Raw genomic sequence first — 16,083 nt, forward strand, 5'->3', positions numbered from 1 at the left:
GACGTCCTTGAAGCTGCCGAGCCGCAGGCATCCCGAAGGAAGACTTCGCTCCGAGGATGAGAGGGGCCTCAGGAATCAAAACAAAGCGATCCGAGCCAAGAAGAGGGAGGGAAAGAAAAAGTCGACCCCTCTTTCCCTTTCCCCAAAATCATTGTTGAATTAATTCCTCTCTCGTTTCTGTACCCTAACTTTTTTTTAATGCTCTCTCTATTGTTGCGTTTTTCTTGTTCTCATCGCAGAAGGAGCGCCGCTGTTGGCTGCCTTTGCGCAGTTCGTTTCGACGACGCCGCGTTAATTCCTTCGCTGATTATTTCTATTTTTATTTTATTTTATTTTTTCTTGCCATTAAGCGGGCGTGCCATGGCGGAGGTCGAATCGGGGTCACGGGGCGGGGAAAGGAATGGCGCTCGCACAACGCGAGTTGCGAGAAATTTGAAACCCCCCCGGGGCATGTGCGACCCGCCGCTCGCTCCCCGGCGGATTCCTTCGAGCGCGTCTCGTACTGCGTTGCTCAAGGCTGGCATATTTCTTTCGCTGCAGCCTATATCTCGCATCCAACACCCTCGGACACGATATGCGGTGGTGCATCATCACTTGTGTTTACGACGGCTCCTGCGCCGGTATACTTCGCGTACACTAAATTAGTACTATGCCTCAGAGAAAGCAAAGAAATAGAAGCCCGCGTACTGTGCGATAGTACAGGTTAAACAGCCCCCAGGTGGTCGAAATTATCGGAGCCCTTCACTACGGCGTCCCTCATAGCCTGCGTCGCTTTGGGACGTTAAACCCCAATAAACCAAACCAAACCAAAAATAGAAAAAGTGTCAGAAATAATTCCGGCCTCCTAGATAACAATACGGGTCTAAGCTCACCTGAATAACAAATGCAGAGCGCTCATGTCCTTTAAAGTGTGCATTGCATGAATAGCCTAATGTACAGGAGGATCAGCAATCAATATTATCATGGTTACCTATGGTAGAGAGAGGGTGTGGTAGATGGTCCTTGGCGATAACAAAATGAACAAGGGAGGGGAAAACCTCAGGTTACCTATGTTATTTAAGAGTCGAGATACCGGAAAACGAACAAGAGGAAAAAGCATTGAATAAAGGTTACTCTATGAAATGCAGGGGCGGACTGAAGGGGCGGTGCGATGGTTCCCCGACTCCAAGCGAGAAATTTTCCATGAAAAATCCGCATTGGCCCTCCATTTTTTTTGTTTTGTTTTTGACGAAGAAAGTTCAATAAACGCATGGCGCACACAGAGCCGCACCTCCCCTTCCGTCCACCCCTTTCAAAAGTCACCCATAATTCAGCCCCCTGGTGGTAATGCATTTCTTCCGCATTTGCGCCCAGCGTCTAGTCGCAATTGTTTCTTTTTTTTTTTCTTGGTGCGCCCTCCCCTGTCGCGCTACTACGAAGCGCGCTGGGTGCGAACCCCAGAAAGCAATCGGAGAGAATTCAGCTTCATGTTTCGCTTGCTTAAGGGGCGAAATTCAGTTTACCTGCGAAAACACTCCGTGAAACAGTCAAAGTTTCAGGATGCGTATACCTGTACAGTTTATGAAACTGGAGGGGGAATTTGCATACATTCGTGTGAGCCATTTCGCTGCTTTCTCGGAAAGCCGCAATCACCAGAATATTCTCGCAAGCCGGAAACCGCTTCCGAAGCGAGAACCGAAGCAACCACATATCGCATTAACGGCTCGTCATCCGGCAAAAGCGTCACTGCCGGTGCAAGAAACCGACGCAGGAAAAGGGATATGCGGCAACCCAACGCTCACTGCAAGCGCTGAATAAGCTAGCGAAAGAGGAGACGCATCGTATCGTAAGACGGACGTCACGCACAGCCTTACACACGCTCGTTTCTAGCTCGATTCAGTGGACGAATGACTGAATGCGCCAAGGAGCGTCCGTCCACCGGCGTCAGGGCTGCCACGATGCTCACAAACCGGTCGAAACGTCTCCCTTCCCCGCGAAGCTGCTCGAGCGAGTGACTGTTCCGCAGGTTCCGTGCCCCAATAAACGTCACACTGTTACGGCAGTTGCAGCGACGAATGACTGCGCCCCAAGCGACGGGCCTATCGACAACCAGTACGCAAGTGTTCAGCGAACGCGTCAGATGATGGCGCGGCCTGTGTACTACAACGCGTCCGCAGCTGCGTAGACGTGAGAACGAGATGATGCGGCGTTGACAGCATCGACCGGATGCACCCAAGCAGTATACACAACGCACGTTTACAGGTGCCTCGTTTCGCTCAGAGCCTGCTGGCTGACGTGTACACATGCAAGCCGTTCCAATCCCTGCCTGGCCCGAACAGAGTTGAATGAGCTGTGGCGAGATTTGAACACTACGCGTTATGCCGGTGGAGCACTCCGTGTATACGGCCTCAGATGCATCGCGCTTGACTAGTTCGCTCCTTTAGGTGAAAATAAGAGACAGACGAAGAGGGATGTGATAAGCGCGTATGCGGAGAAAGCTTAGACGACAAAACAAGGAAAGACAGCAAGCTTCACGAAGGGACAACGGCGCGGTGAGGGGGAAAATGAAAGACGAAGCCACGCAGAACATGTCAGCGTGTGGTATACACAACGCCGTTCGGGTCCATTGACCCGCGCGCTTTGCGGAGTCTCCGAGCATCCGCCGTTGCAATGCGTGAATAATCACCTGCCCGCCTTATACAGCGTGAGTGTGTGTGTCTCTCTCTGCTGGGTTATTTCGGAAGGCACCTGATGGCTTTTGTCTTTGGTTGGGGGGCCCGAGGAAAAGAAGGGGATATGTGGAGGAGTAGGCGTCGCGTGGTCTGTCGGCGAGGAGGCATGGCTGGCCCGAAGGGGGTTTCTTCAGTCCCACTCACATCGGCTACAGGCCCCTTCCAACTGCCTGCATTATATATACGAGGACCTCCGCAGCAATAACACGGCGTTGGCTCAGCGTCGGCTGTCACTCGCTTGACGAACGCCGACGCCGCCTCGGGGGCTCTCCGCGAGTCTACTGTGCCGCGGTGCCTCTCGCGCCCTGCCTTGCAGGTTGCCGCTCCTGCCGCAGGTGTCTTCGCAGTCCCATTTTCAATCAGGCAGAAAGACGCCTCCGCTGTTGTTACGTTCTCGCCCCCCCCCCCCCCCCCCCCCCCCCTAGCTGGCTCTGAGAAACGGCTGAACGACGCCTGCCCCGTTGGGCCCCTGCTGTTTGTCGAGAGAAGCGCGCGCGAATGAACTCCGCTTGACTGACTCCGGCCCAACGCGACGAGTTGGCCTCGAAACGGCTCAATTATGCGCCCCAGCGCGGGAAGGGCCCAAAGTGCGTGGCTGTGTGCGCATGTATAAGGCGCATCTGCATGCGTTTGGAAACGTCGTTCTGGTGTTCTTCGCTTAATTTTTTTTTTTTTCGGTGCGAGGACAGCGTCGCTTTCCTCATTAGAGTGAGTTTCCAAATGTTGCGGCGGAGCGCTCGGCATCATCTGCCCCCTCTTTTCTCCCCTTATAACCCCACCCCACTCTTTAACCTCTTGCGACACAGAGAGCTCCTTTCTCAGATGAGTCCCGGCGACAGCTTTTCCATGCTGCAGTGTCCTTCGCATGCCGGCAACCAAGGTTACACTCTGCGACGCCCCTACGCGTGCTCCCATGGCCGCGAGTGATACATTAGATTAAGCTCATTACAGATGCAAAAATGCGCGTCCTGCTTTAATTCGTCGAGTGCTTTTTTTCTTTTGCGTGCTGAGTTCTATTCATTCTACTTTCGAGCCTTTTTCTGACAACAGACGGCCTGTCATGACACTGTAGAACGAAACGGCGAATATAAGCACTGCACCGAATGTAGCACTGCAGAGTAGCCAGCATACGCCCTCGTTTCTGAATACACCCGTGACCGATCCACGAAGGTCTGCGTATCACGCTCAACGTTCACACAACTTCAGCACCAAGTGGCTCGGCTTGTGATCGTCTGAGCATCATTAGAAATCATAACTTTTTTTTTTGCGGAGGGGGGTGGGGGGGGGGGGGGGGGCGTTGTCAAATCTACTATTTGTTCAGCCTGTATCGCAAAACAAGACACGAGGGGGCATCCTCATCATAGAGAACTAGACTGCGGTTATCGCGGACCTGAAGTCGAAAGCTGCATAAAAGCTTCCATAGCGTCCTAATTCACATTCATATCACGATGTTAACGGCATGACGTATGCTGGGACATCGTAAACAGTGCGGGAAACTCAATGATTTGTGCCGTGCCATTGCGAGTCAAGTACTACGTACCCTTATAAAATGGTCTATAGACGGCCTGTAGACCTCTTATAGGCTCCATTATTTCGTTTCTATGAATATTTCCTTTTGTCTATTCACAGTATGTAGACAAAGGGGTACTAAAACTGTATGGCTTAAATCTATTGATTGTCTATAGACTGCAAATAAATTTTTGTAAAGGTAAAGACTTGGTTTAGGAAGTCGCCAATGAGCTTTTCGCTAGCTTTATCTCAAATCACCAAGTTATCGTGAGCTTTACGTGAGATCGCAGTAGCTGTCACGTGGCCATATGCCATCACGAGGCAGCGCATTGAACAGAAGTCATATCTGTATCGGCAGAGGCGCTTTCTGTCGGTACAGATACGCATTGGCATCGCTTGTCGCTACTTATCTGAGCGAAAATCTACAACGCGTGGGAAGCAGCGGAAGACGAAAAGCCAACCAATGACGCCAGTAAATGCATACAGCGCATATAAACAGTCGGCATATGGTATATAGTCTCTGTAGGCTCTGGACAGGACAGATTTTGAATGTCAACTGCGGTCTTTTCAGGTCCCTATAGTAGTATACCGTTCAAGTGCAACCCAATTACCCTAAGTTACAAAAGTTACAACCCAGTGCAATACGAAATTACAAGTGCAGATTTCCGACGGTCTAGTACACTCGCGGCCTCTTAAAACTTCGCCGGAAATCACAGTTGATGGCATCGATCATTTCATAGGCAAAAGACTTACGCTTAGGGGACAATGACACGTACGTGAAAATGATGGTATGGTATGGTATGGTATGGTATGGTATGGTGTGGTATGGTATGGTGTGGTATGGTATGGTGGGGTATGGTGTGGTATGGTATGGTATGGTATGGTATGGTATGGTGTGGTGTGGTGTGGTGTGGTGTGGTGTGGTGTGGTGTGGTGTGGTGTGGTGTGGTGTGGTGTGGTGTGATGTGGTATGGTATGGTATGGTGTGGTATTGTATAGTATGGTATGGCATGGTGTGGTATGGTATGGTGTGGTATGGTATGGTATATTATGGTGTGGTATGGTATGTGACGGAACAGCGCAAAACACCGGGACAAGAGACAAAGCTTTGGCTAATCACAAAGACCAGTTAGTCAGGGAAATAATCGAGGCAGCTTCGATAGCGAGTCTGCGCGACGATTGTGTCAGCACGCCGTCTGTTGCTTTGACTAAGAAAGAATTTGAAATGTTAAAAATGTGATTATAAATCTCTGTGATTATTTATCTTATGTTTTTTTTGGACGCTTGAACGATATGGTTGTGACGCATTTGTTGTGTTTTTTTGAGGGGGAAGAAGGTATAAGAAGCAGTGTTTCTTCGAAATAAAAACCAGTTGTAAGTCAGCGCTTGTCTCTTGTCCCGGTGTTTTGCGCTGTTCCGTCACAAATGAATAACCAACATGCCCAAGCTGCTGTCCTGGTATGGTATGGTATGGTATGGTATGGTATGGTATGGTATGGTATGGTATGGTATGGTATGGTATGGTATGGTGTGGTATTGTATAGTATGGTATGGCATGGTGTGGTATGGTATGGTGTGGTATGGTATGGTATATTATGGTGTGGTATGGTATGGTATCGTATGCTACCGTATGGTATGGTATGGTATGGTATGGTATGGTATGGTATAGTATGGTACGCTACGGTACGCCACGGTATGGTACCGTATGTGAAATTTAACGCCCTGCGCCGACACATGGGCTACGCGGGACGCCATAGTGGAGGGCTCCGAATTAATTTATATAGTTTTGTTCAACATGAACCTTAAATCATCCAAATATCAGTTCCACAGCAGCAAAAGACTTCGTAAGTCCAGCGTAGTTTAGCGCAAACTCCCAAGGTTCATATAAATTTCATATGAAAAATTGTGATCACCCGAACTATAGAGGCCCGGACCAGCATTTTTTTCCCTCGACTACGGGCACTTAGAAATCTGTATAACAGCTAGCTTTTCGTTGCAGCCATGTGACTGCGTTAGGGTAGACATTAATGAGAACTCTCCCTTAACTTTAAGAGCTGTCAGTCCAGATCCCTTCCCATGCGGCCATCGAAGTAGACCGTATACATTGTGGGAGCCCGTGCTCGCGCGCGTGACGCGACATAAGTGTGAACAGTGTTCGACGATGGCCGGTGCCCACTCACCAGGAAGATGAAGTTGAACGTGTGCAGCAGACACTTGAGGAACCCGACGCTGCAGCAGCCATCCCTGTCCTTGGCTCCTCGCCTGTAGGTCATGGCTCCGATGGGTCGCCTCCCTCGGGGGTCGTAGTAGTAGTAGCCTGCGGGAGCAGCAGGGGAGAGGCCGTGCGGCGCGCCGTTAGAGCGGTCGTCCGACCTGTCAGCGGCGGCGTTCCGGCCGCCGCCGCCAAACACGTTCCCGGCCTCCGCCGAAGAAGCCATTCGCCCGGCGACTGCAGGAGCGAGGCGCGCCACGCTACGCACACGCTCGTCGGGAATTAACCTTGGGCTTCTCTCGCGCGACGATCGCCAGACTACTACGAGACGCGGCCGCTGCTGCCGCCGCCGCTAGCAAAACAGCGACACGGCTACGGCGCGATAGAGATAGCTAGCCCGGCGGCGTTGACTAAAACCGTCTCGAGGCGCGCTGCAGCAGCCTGCCGAGCGAATTGTATGCTGGAGGTGCGAACTATACAGCACCGCCGTCGTTGCACCCCCCGTGTTCTCCTTACCGAGCTTCGTGGCTGTTTCTTTTTTCTTTTTTTTTTGTTTCTAGCTGTTATCTTTCTGTGTTCCCGCGGAGGCTTGCGACGAGGCATCGCGGTGACGCGTATGTCTAGTCATTCCTGGGGTCCGTTTCCGCCGGTGTGGGAACGTGGTGCTGCGACGCTTCGTGAGCGGATTGCGCCCTTCGCTAAAGCACTGGCGCCAGTATAGCTCGGATTTAGCCTAGTTTTTACGTTCCACTACTGTAGTGAATTATCCTCCCGATACAGGATGATAGCAAAAGAACATTTCGTATTAGGTCCTACGCTGTGGGCCGCCCTCTCGTTCGCAACAGAAATCATTATTTTTATTAGCGCTACCAACAATAACAACAACAAAACGACAGTATGGGTTACAGAAACACCGCCGGTACAAGGACGGTGGCACAAACTAACCATTTAACCGACAGAAACATAACACCTTATACAGACAAATACAGTTGAACCTCGTTATAACAAAGTTGAAGAGGCCCGCCGATTACTTCGTTATAGCCGTAGCTTCGTTATAGCTAATGTTCCCCGAGCTTCCAAGGGGAATCGTCATTACTTCGTTATATCCATTATTTCGCCATAAACCGCTTCGTTATAACGAGGTTCGACTGTAACACAAAACAGACGCATGTCATTCCTAGTACGCTGGCAGATAAACGCTGAACCAAAACAGGCTACCTTTTTCACAAAGAATCACAAAAATTTATGCCCAAAAACGTCTGCTGTGGCGCGTCCTTCGAGGTGAAACTCGATAGCTTGCTAAGAGACACAGTGCAACAAAATCCCCACCGGGTCGCATTGACGGCAACGCTACGGCTGTATGCTCACAAAGAGGTGCTGCTCACGGTTCATGTGAACGGAACGCCGACAACGTCGAAAATACTACCAGTGCGCCCTAGCCCAAGTCTATACTCCTGCGAAGGCTCCTCCTCCGAACGCAATTACTGAAAGGCGCGCTACCAATTGCGCAACGACGGAAGGGAGAGGCGAGCGCTGATGACCCCCGATAGATGGCGTTTTCCTCGTCTAGCGCTGAGTGCTATTAGGAAAACGAGTTTCCGCCTTGGGCTCGCGTGGCAATTAGGAGTCGTGGCATTAGATCGAGCATGGACGCTGGGGCTAGCAGCACGCAGGCGGCTTTCAAGGTGCGACCTCATCGCCGCGGACCTGCCGTGTTGCTCATTGCGTGAAAACAACTGTTCCCGAGAACGGAGCACCAATTCTGGGAGCAACGCTATAGCTCGATCACGGGGAGGCTGCAGAAGACCAGCAGAGCCACAACATCACCAAAAGAAGAAGATTGAGCGGATTGTTTTATTGTTTGTTTGTAAGCGAACGCGCTCATTTCTCTATATTGTTTTTCATTCTTTTCTATTGCGTTTTACACCCGCCGCGGTGGCTCAGTGGTTATGGTGCTCGGCTGCTGACCCGAAAGACAAGGGTTCGATCCCGGCCGCGGTGGCTGAATTTCGATGAAGGCGAAATTCTAGAGGCCAGTGTACTGTGCGATGTCAGTGCACGTTAAAGAACCCCAGGTGGTCGAAATTTCCGGAGCCCTTCACTACGGCGTCCCTCATAGCCTGAGTCGCTTCGGGACGTTAAACCCCAATAAACCAAACCAAACCAAACCTATTTTGTTTTACTTACTGCGTCAGTCGGCGAGCATCAGAGTTGGAGCGAGTGCGGTATGCTTTCAATCGTATATCCCTTCTGCGCGTCTTATTTAAACCATTGTTTTGTTGTTGTGGCGCAAAGTAACAAAACGAAAAAAATGGCTTTGTGCCCGCTCCCCTCATAAGCGTCACGAAGAAAGCACAGCCTTTGTCGAAAGTTTCCTATCCACAGGGTTCGCACAGTTGCGCCCGTGTTGAGAGCTGCTACTTACGACAGCCGTGAAACTCCAGAAGAGCTGCGTAGCGGTGAGAACGAGAGGTGTGCCGGTCACTATCGAGGGAGTTCCAGCTGCAGGGTTGCCGTAACTGCCTTGTTACACGACTCAAAAACGAACACTGTGGACCGGACACTTTTGACATAGGATGTGTCTTATATAACTATCGCCCTGTAAAGTCGTTCTTGGTCTTACTGGCTTAGCAAGCCAGCGCATGTACTAAAACATACAGGGTGATCAATATTAAGCGTTACTCATTTCTTCCAATTAGGCGCAGGGAGGTATATACGTGAAAACCGCGTCTGCACATACGTTTTTCGGCCAAGGGGCACGAAATGAGATGATAAATGTCACCGTCAGGCATATAATTAAGGAAAATCAATTTACTTTTGAGTGACTACAGTAAGCGGGCATGTTTACGTAGGAAACTCAAAGGCGCGAAACTGCTCCTGGCGTGACAAGGCTGTTAGTCTACCAATAGCATAGAGCGACCGGTGAACCTGATAACAGTTTCCCTTTCGTTTTCGGATGCCGCAATGGAAGCAACACCCGACACAACAGCTGCGTCACGCTAGAAAGGAGTTTCGCGCCGACTGCCACCATACTGCATGCATAATTACGCGAAATCAGTGCAAACTTTGGGGCGACTAACTCCAAACAAGCGTGCGATAGAGAATTCTATACCGAATAGAACTGTCTAGAAGTGCAAGCGCCTTTGTTTGCAATATAAACATTGACGCTATAGCCGCAGTGGCTAAACAGTTCGTTAATATATTTTAGTTAATAGGTGCCTGACTGTGAAGCTTATCATCTCGCTTTGCGTCCCTCTGGCCGCGTAACATGTGCAGAGGTGGATTTCCCGTACCTAGCAATGCGTAATTTTTAAAAATCGGTGATAACCCTGTACACATCGGTCGCTATGCATACATATATACATGTACATATGCATGCAAACACGTCCTCTATAGTATAGGTATACGCACAAATGTATGTGCTATCCCACACAGGACTCCAAACACTTGTCCAGATCACACGAACAGAGCTCTGCAAAGTGCGCTGGGGTCATTTACGACTGGCCTGTAGGATTCGCATTATCGCGCGTTCATTTTCGTACCGATCGTGATGCCCTTCTGATATCTCGGAAAGCTATATCGAGCATAGCAGGCAGCAACACACGTCACCAAAGTACACCGGCTAGCGCTTTAGACAAGCGTGCGTACGATTGTACGTATACCGCATTCAAGCAAGGGGGACTCATGGTAATCACGAAAAGTACCAACTCACAAAGCTAAGTAAGCGGCACTCCTTTGGTCGACTGACAAACACACAGGCTCACGTTTAGCCGGCGCCTCCACAGCGCGACTTGGTTATTCCTTCCTCACGGCATTCACCCGACGGAGTCTCCCAACGCAGGCCGACCTCGGGTGATCCACCCTGCGCCGGAATTCGGAGAAGAGGCGGCTACAGAGCCCCCCTCGTCCTTCGCCACGCTTCTCCGAATCTTTCAACACGTTTATCTTCCCCTTCGTTATTCTTTTGTATCTACGTATTTTGTTTTTGTTTCTGTTCCCTATTTCTGGTCGCCCTTCTCTCGCAGACAGCGCAACTTTGCCGCTGAATGCTGCAAATGGCTGTCCACTTTCTCACTCGCTCTCTCTTCCCGAGTTGCGCCCAAGGAGAAGACCCCTTAGATCACCGACCTATGCACATGGAGGCTCTTGTAGTGCCGATGGACAGGAAAACAAAGAGAAGCAAAATAAAAGAAGCGATATTGACCCCCGTTGGGTGTCCAGCCGCGGCATTCAGTCGACGGGAGGTGACCGCTCCTCGAAAGGGGCGCGCACGGAGTAGACTGCAGGGATGAAGTGGCGGCGCCGGGACCCCCCGCGGGGTGTTAATCGAGGCGGCGGCCGCTCGGCCCGGGACTCCACGCGTGCCCCTGTATGAGAGTGTCCTCACAGTGTTGGCAGTTGGGTGCTGTACATCGTTGCAGCCTTACATATGGGAAAGTACACGGGCGTCCACTACACATGTGAAGGGCGTTCTGAGAAAGCCGCACGAATCGAAGGCGATGAGTCGTACGCAACAAAATAAACCGAGAAAGAAAAGACTCCAAAACTCCCCGTGCCCCCAACCCCCTATTCATTTATATGGCCTGAGAGAAGTACCAGTAATGCATCTCTCCCCCCCCCCCCCCCCCCCAACGTTAATAAGAACAGAAAATTGGTGTAGTTGGTGATGATTTATACTTGGCACCAAAGCGAACGAGGAGACACAACCCAGGTGCAGTGTTGTGCCTGTATCTGCACCTGTGTTGTGTCTCCTCGTTCACTTTGGTCCTGTTTTTTCGCGCTGCCAAGTATGAACCCCCAACGTTCTATCATGCGAACCTCAAAACTTGGTGCTCACGCACCCACGAGACAATGCGACTAACTGCAGCTGCTAGTCCGGTGAGTAACTAACTACAGCTGATGATCACTTTGCAGTTAGTCCCTGATGGAGTGCAATGGTGGGTCTTTTCGAGACTAATGGTTGCGCCAATAACGCAGATGGTACGCCATCGAAGGGCTAACCTCCTACACCCCTTTTAGTCCTTTCTAGCACAATGCATTCCCCGGTATACATTGCGCAGGTAAGCTTAAATAACATTCTCACTACCCTGTAGATTATTTATGCGACAGCGACAGCGCTTATCTCGGAAGAACTTTTTCATAAGCTACCACTGTAAAAAAAAAACGAAAAGAAAAATTAATAATAGTCGGAAATATAGAAGCAAACAAGGCCACATTTGTTACGTCAATACATGGGCTATATATTGTTAAAAGCTTCCTTCCATTTGCTAACTGCGTCAAGTTACTACGCTTTGCGGCGGAATATGCCTCCGCTGGCAATAATAAGCATTCTGTATATTTATTTAGAGACTGAAACCTACCCCGAGACTTCGGCAGACTCCCATATTGGCTTATTTGTGTTTAGAGTGCAAGTCGTAGGTCCGATCCCAGCCGCGGTGGCCGTATTTCTATGGAGGCGAAACACAAAAACCTCTGTGCGCAGTGCGCTGCGCGATGCCAGCGACGTTAAGAACCCCAGGTGGTCTAAATTAATCCAGAGTCCTCCACTACGGCATCCCCAATATGGCCCATGGATCGCTGCGGGACGTTCAACCGATGCACGATTTAGGATTCACAATCATTCCTCACCGGGGGCCTGCGGCATCCGTTCCTTGAAAGGGTGCTCACTTCGTTGCAAAGGCAAAAATGCAGGGCACAACTCGGAGCGAAAGGCGAAGACGAGACAAACAAAGCGCTGAACTAAAATTTTAAAGGTAAACATAACAGATAGCTCGTTTCGCGGGCAGTATATATGCTACAGCGTAGCTCTTCTATATATATGCCGGAACACGGCGTCAACGCCCGTGTACCGTCCATCCCCGCTCTATACCGCTGCGGCTTCGGCAGTGGTGCGCGAAATCATGATAAATCACACGCCACATATGACTTTCACGGTGCACCCACAAGCACGGTCGATGCGCCCCGCGTTTAATACACGCTTGCGGCATATATCGGTGGCGTGCGCCGCTCAATCCGATTTTCCGCGGCCGCCGCGTCGCTCCATTGCCTACGGGGTCGCACGGGTGGTCTCTGCGGCCGAGCCGCGAGATACGCTTCGTGTTCCTGTCTTGTCCCTGCGCATTCCGCGCGCGTGCATGAGCAATGGAGGCGAGACGGGTTCACGCAGAGCCACCTCGCAGCACCCAACGCTGTTTGCTTTCTATTATTTTTTTTCGCCTTCCGCATTTCTTCGCTGACTTCGTGCCGAGGCAGCGCTTCGACGATGATAGCGCGCGCACGTTTCTGCATCGCATTCGGTGCGGTATACAGTACGCTTAAGTTCATTCTTTGCAGTCAGTGTGGTGCATCGGCGAAGTTTGCCATGCAGAGAGGACGCGCTGCAGGTCGCACTGGGAAGGAGGGTTATTCCCGTCTTCGCTGACGCCACCGGGGGCTGCCGCATGGTTGTGCTGGTGCGTGACGAAATTGGACGTTATTCGATTGAATTTTGGGCTGTCGAGCGTGTTCGAGGTTATTACACGGATAACCATGCATCCTGCCCGTGCGCGTGAGTTGAATGCGCTGGGAGTAATGTACTGGAGCGAACTAGAGCTCGTGTGTTGATTTTACCGCGGCAATTAACTCCTCATTTTTGAGAGGTGGTGAGCTACAACTGCGGTAGCCGTCGGAGACGGTCTATATGACGCTGTACACTGAGGAAATAAAGGTACTTGGTGAAAGACGGGGAAGCCCTTGCGTCTCGAAGCATTAATTTAAATCGCTTGCATTCAATTTACACGGCCTGCTGATATACAGACACATATCCGAAGATAGCTATTTCCTAACAGCTCTGATTGCGGCAACTTAATTGGGGCATTTTTTGTTCTATTCACGTCGCGTCGGAGAGCTAATGGCGGTTCTTATTTCAATCGCGACGAACCGGAAATAAGGCCTAAAATCTAAACTCAAGCACTCCGGAGTTCTCCAGCGTGTTTCAAAATCTCCTGTGCAGCAGACGACGGTCATACCATGCTGCATCACTCGTACCCCGGTACAGTGGGGTAAGGGCCCAGCAGTCATGAACCCTGAATATGCACCAAAACTTCGCGATCAGCCGCACAGGCTTTATCCTCCACCAAAGCGCAGGATGATGGAGGTGACTGCAGGGTGCGAGACAGCGTTCAAGCGCGTGCTATTTCGAGGAAACGAGAAAAACGGCCCGCCGCAGCAGGCACGCGCTACGACAGCTTCAGTGAGCCAGGGGCCCTCTGCTGGGTCTTAAGCGCCTCTTGTCTCCCGCGCCCCTCTGCTCAAAGTCGACGCCCGGTGCTCAAGCTTTCGAACCCAGGGCCGGGCAGGCCGACGCCCCTGTCTTCCCGCAGGGACAGGAAGGAAGAAGCTTTGAGGGGCTTTTAGGCGACGAGGGAGGTGAAGTCAAGATTTACTGGGCGGTGCTGGAAGCCATGGGCAGCTGTTATTGTATGAAAAGCGTGACTGTGGGAGCCCCATAGGTGAGCGGTCGAAGTTCGGGTGCCAGTTCATACACCAAGGCGAAATTTAAAGCAGATCGGCAGAAAATATATACCTTTTGGTTTCCCTGAATATATATACGCCCGAAATCAGTCTGTATCATGCTTTAGATCGAACATCGCGGTTTTGCACTTTCAGAGCTGTCGGCTTTTCATGCGAGGACAATTGAACTTTATTTTTCGTCCTTGTTGCTGAAAGTGTAATGTCGATGGTTTCCTGCGCGCTGACCACCCGAATCATTTTAACACGAAAACGAAAACCGGCTGGTTTTCAGAATGCATTTAGTAGTTCCGCTGTAGGCATTGGCAACTGATGCGGTCCGCTGCAACGACCACCTGGCCGTGTGTCCCTCTCAAGTAAATGCTGGCGGTCCCATATGCCTTACAACGAAAATGGGTTCAGCGCTTCTGATGAGAAACTTCCGAGCACTGTACTCATAGGCACGTGGTTATATCATGGTGTGGTGAGAAAGGCTCTTTTCGTCCGCGAATCTTTGCTGGGACCTTAGTGCTGGCAATGTTCGTGTTGTCTCTCGTCTCTGTTGTCCTCTGCGTCACTGTATTCCAAAGATGACTGCAGACCAACCAGCCTGGCTTCAGCCTGGCCTGTATATTTTTGCAATGCGCGAGCTTTACACGCGCTGTCAAAAAAAAAAAAATCTAGAGCAATGCTTATCGCTTGAATCAGCGAAAGCTGTAATAGCTGTTGCGCATTCCTGGCTCTCTCTTTCTCTTTCCACTTTACCATCTTCCCACCATGGCAGGTGGCAAGTGAATTGAAATAAATTAGCTTTAATTTCATTGTTCCGAAGTTAAATTAAATCACGAAGTAATTAAGGTCTTACGGCCAACGCTGCAAATTTTGCGATAGATTGGAGGGTTATATCTTTTGTGACTGCCGCTGGGAGGCACGATTTATTATTTTGGTTCTAAGATGCTTGTTGTATCTGTACCGCTGTGATCTGTGTAGGGTCAGAGGCCTCGTCAGGCACCATTAGCCTTTAGCTTCTGTCCCTGCATCAGACTGTGTTTCGTCTGATGCTGAAATAAAGTCTGAAAAAACCAAAGCTATAACAGCTTTCGCTGTGAAACGCGATGCGGCCGTTTCTCGCTCAGTTCCCTCTGCTTGCGACGCACCTATTCAGGGCTTCCTGCCAGTCTATACAAGGTCACGAGCAAACAGCGAACGCGTGTGCTCCCGTGTCGGATGTGGAGTCAAGATCACCGCTGTCAGCGCGAAACGAAGAAGAAGGGCTCGTGCAACGCGGAGACTCAGGATGCCGCGGACCACTTGTCGCAACGCGAGGCTTCCGGGATGCCCCACGGGCCGCGACACACTATACAGAGCGCCACAAACAGTCGGAGGCGCGTCATATATCCACGCGGCCTTGAATCGCCCAACGGTCACGCCTGTCTGCCTGCCCGACACGCCGCTCGCGCCTTGAGTTACGTCCGTCTCCCAAGAAGTTTCTTTCCTCCCAGGAAAAAAGGGCCTGACGCAACGCCCGGCGCGGCCAGCGATAGGCCGCCGCTGGCGCGCCGTAAACGGTGAAAACTTCCATTTCCTCCTCCGTTTCTATAAAATTCATTTTATTCTCTTTCTTCTATTTATTCCTTTTTCTGTTTTCCAGCCAATGCTCGCTCAGTGCGAGGATCCCCAGCGCTCAGCCGCGCGAACATAAACTTGTCAGTGCATTCACGGAACAGTCGTGCTGACTCTACGCACGAAACATCCTGTTTCTCGTCCGAAGTATGCATGGCGTCATTTCCTCCGTGTTGGCTGCGCGTAAAGTCGGATTACAGGGCGGGTTCACCACGCGGCCACGAAGCCGTGTTTGCTTCTTGGCTTAGTCTAAAGCGGTTTTGGGGCCAATGTTCTTTTAAGTCTAATACGAAGTTTGACAGGATTGCGCCGTACTGATTTTAGGTAGTGACCGCAGATCCGGATCATGAGAGGGAAATAACTAGAAGAATAAGAATGGGGTGGAGCGCATATGGCAGGTTCTCTCAGATCATGAATGGTAGCTTACCAATATCCCTGAAGAGAAAAGTATACAACAGCGCGGTACTCACCTATGGGGCAGAAACGTGGAGGCTAACAAAGAGGGTTCAGCTTAAGTTAAGAACAACGCAGCGAGCTATG

General features: G+C 50.8%; 1 protein-coding gene across 2 annotated transcripts in view; it reads right to left on the bottom strand.

Moving 5' to 3' along the window:
• The window catches only part of LOC149371031 (CD151 antigen-like), a 111,232-nt gene that overhangs the window by 33,598 nt on the left and 61,551 nt on the right, over positions 1–16,083 (bottom strand). The window contains exon 2 of one of the 2 annotated variants that reach the window (XM_089564318.1): positions 6,401–6,537. In XM_089564318.1, coding sequence (XP_089420444.1) covers positions 6,401–6,493 — 93 coding nt within the window. In that variant the 5' untranslated portion in view covers positions 6,494–6,537. Of the gene's footprint in view, positions 1–6,400; positions 6,846–16,083 lie in introns of those variants that run through there. The other variant, XM_089564312.1, reaches the window with a different exon arrangement.

Source organism: Amblyomma mixtum, chromosome 1, assembly GCF_055824585.1.
Source record: "Amblyomma mixtum isolate Tamu chromosome 1, ASM5582458v1, whole genome shotgun sequence".
Lineage (NCBI taxonomy): Eukaryota > Metazoa > Arthropoda > Arachnida > Ixodida > Ixodidae > Amblyomma > Amblyomma mixtum.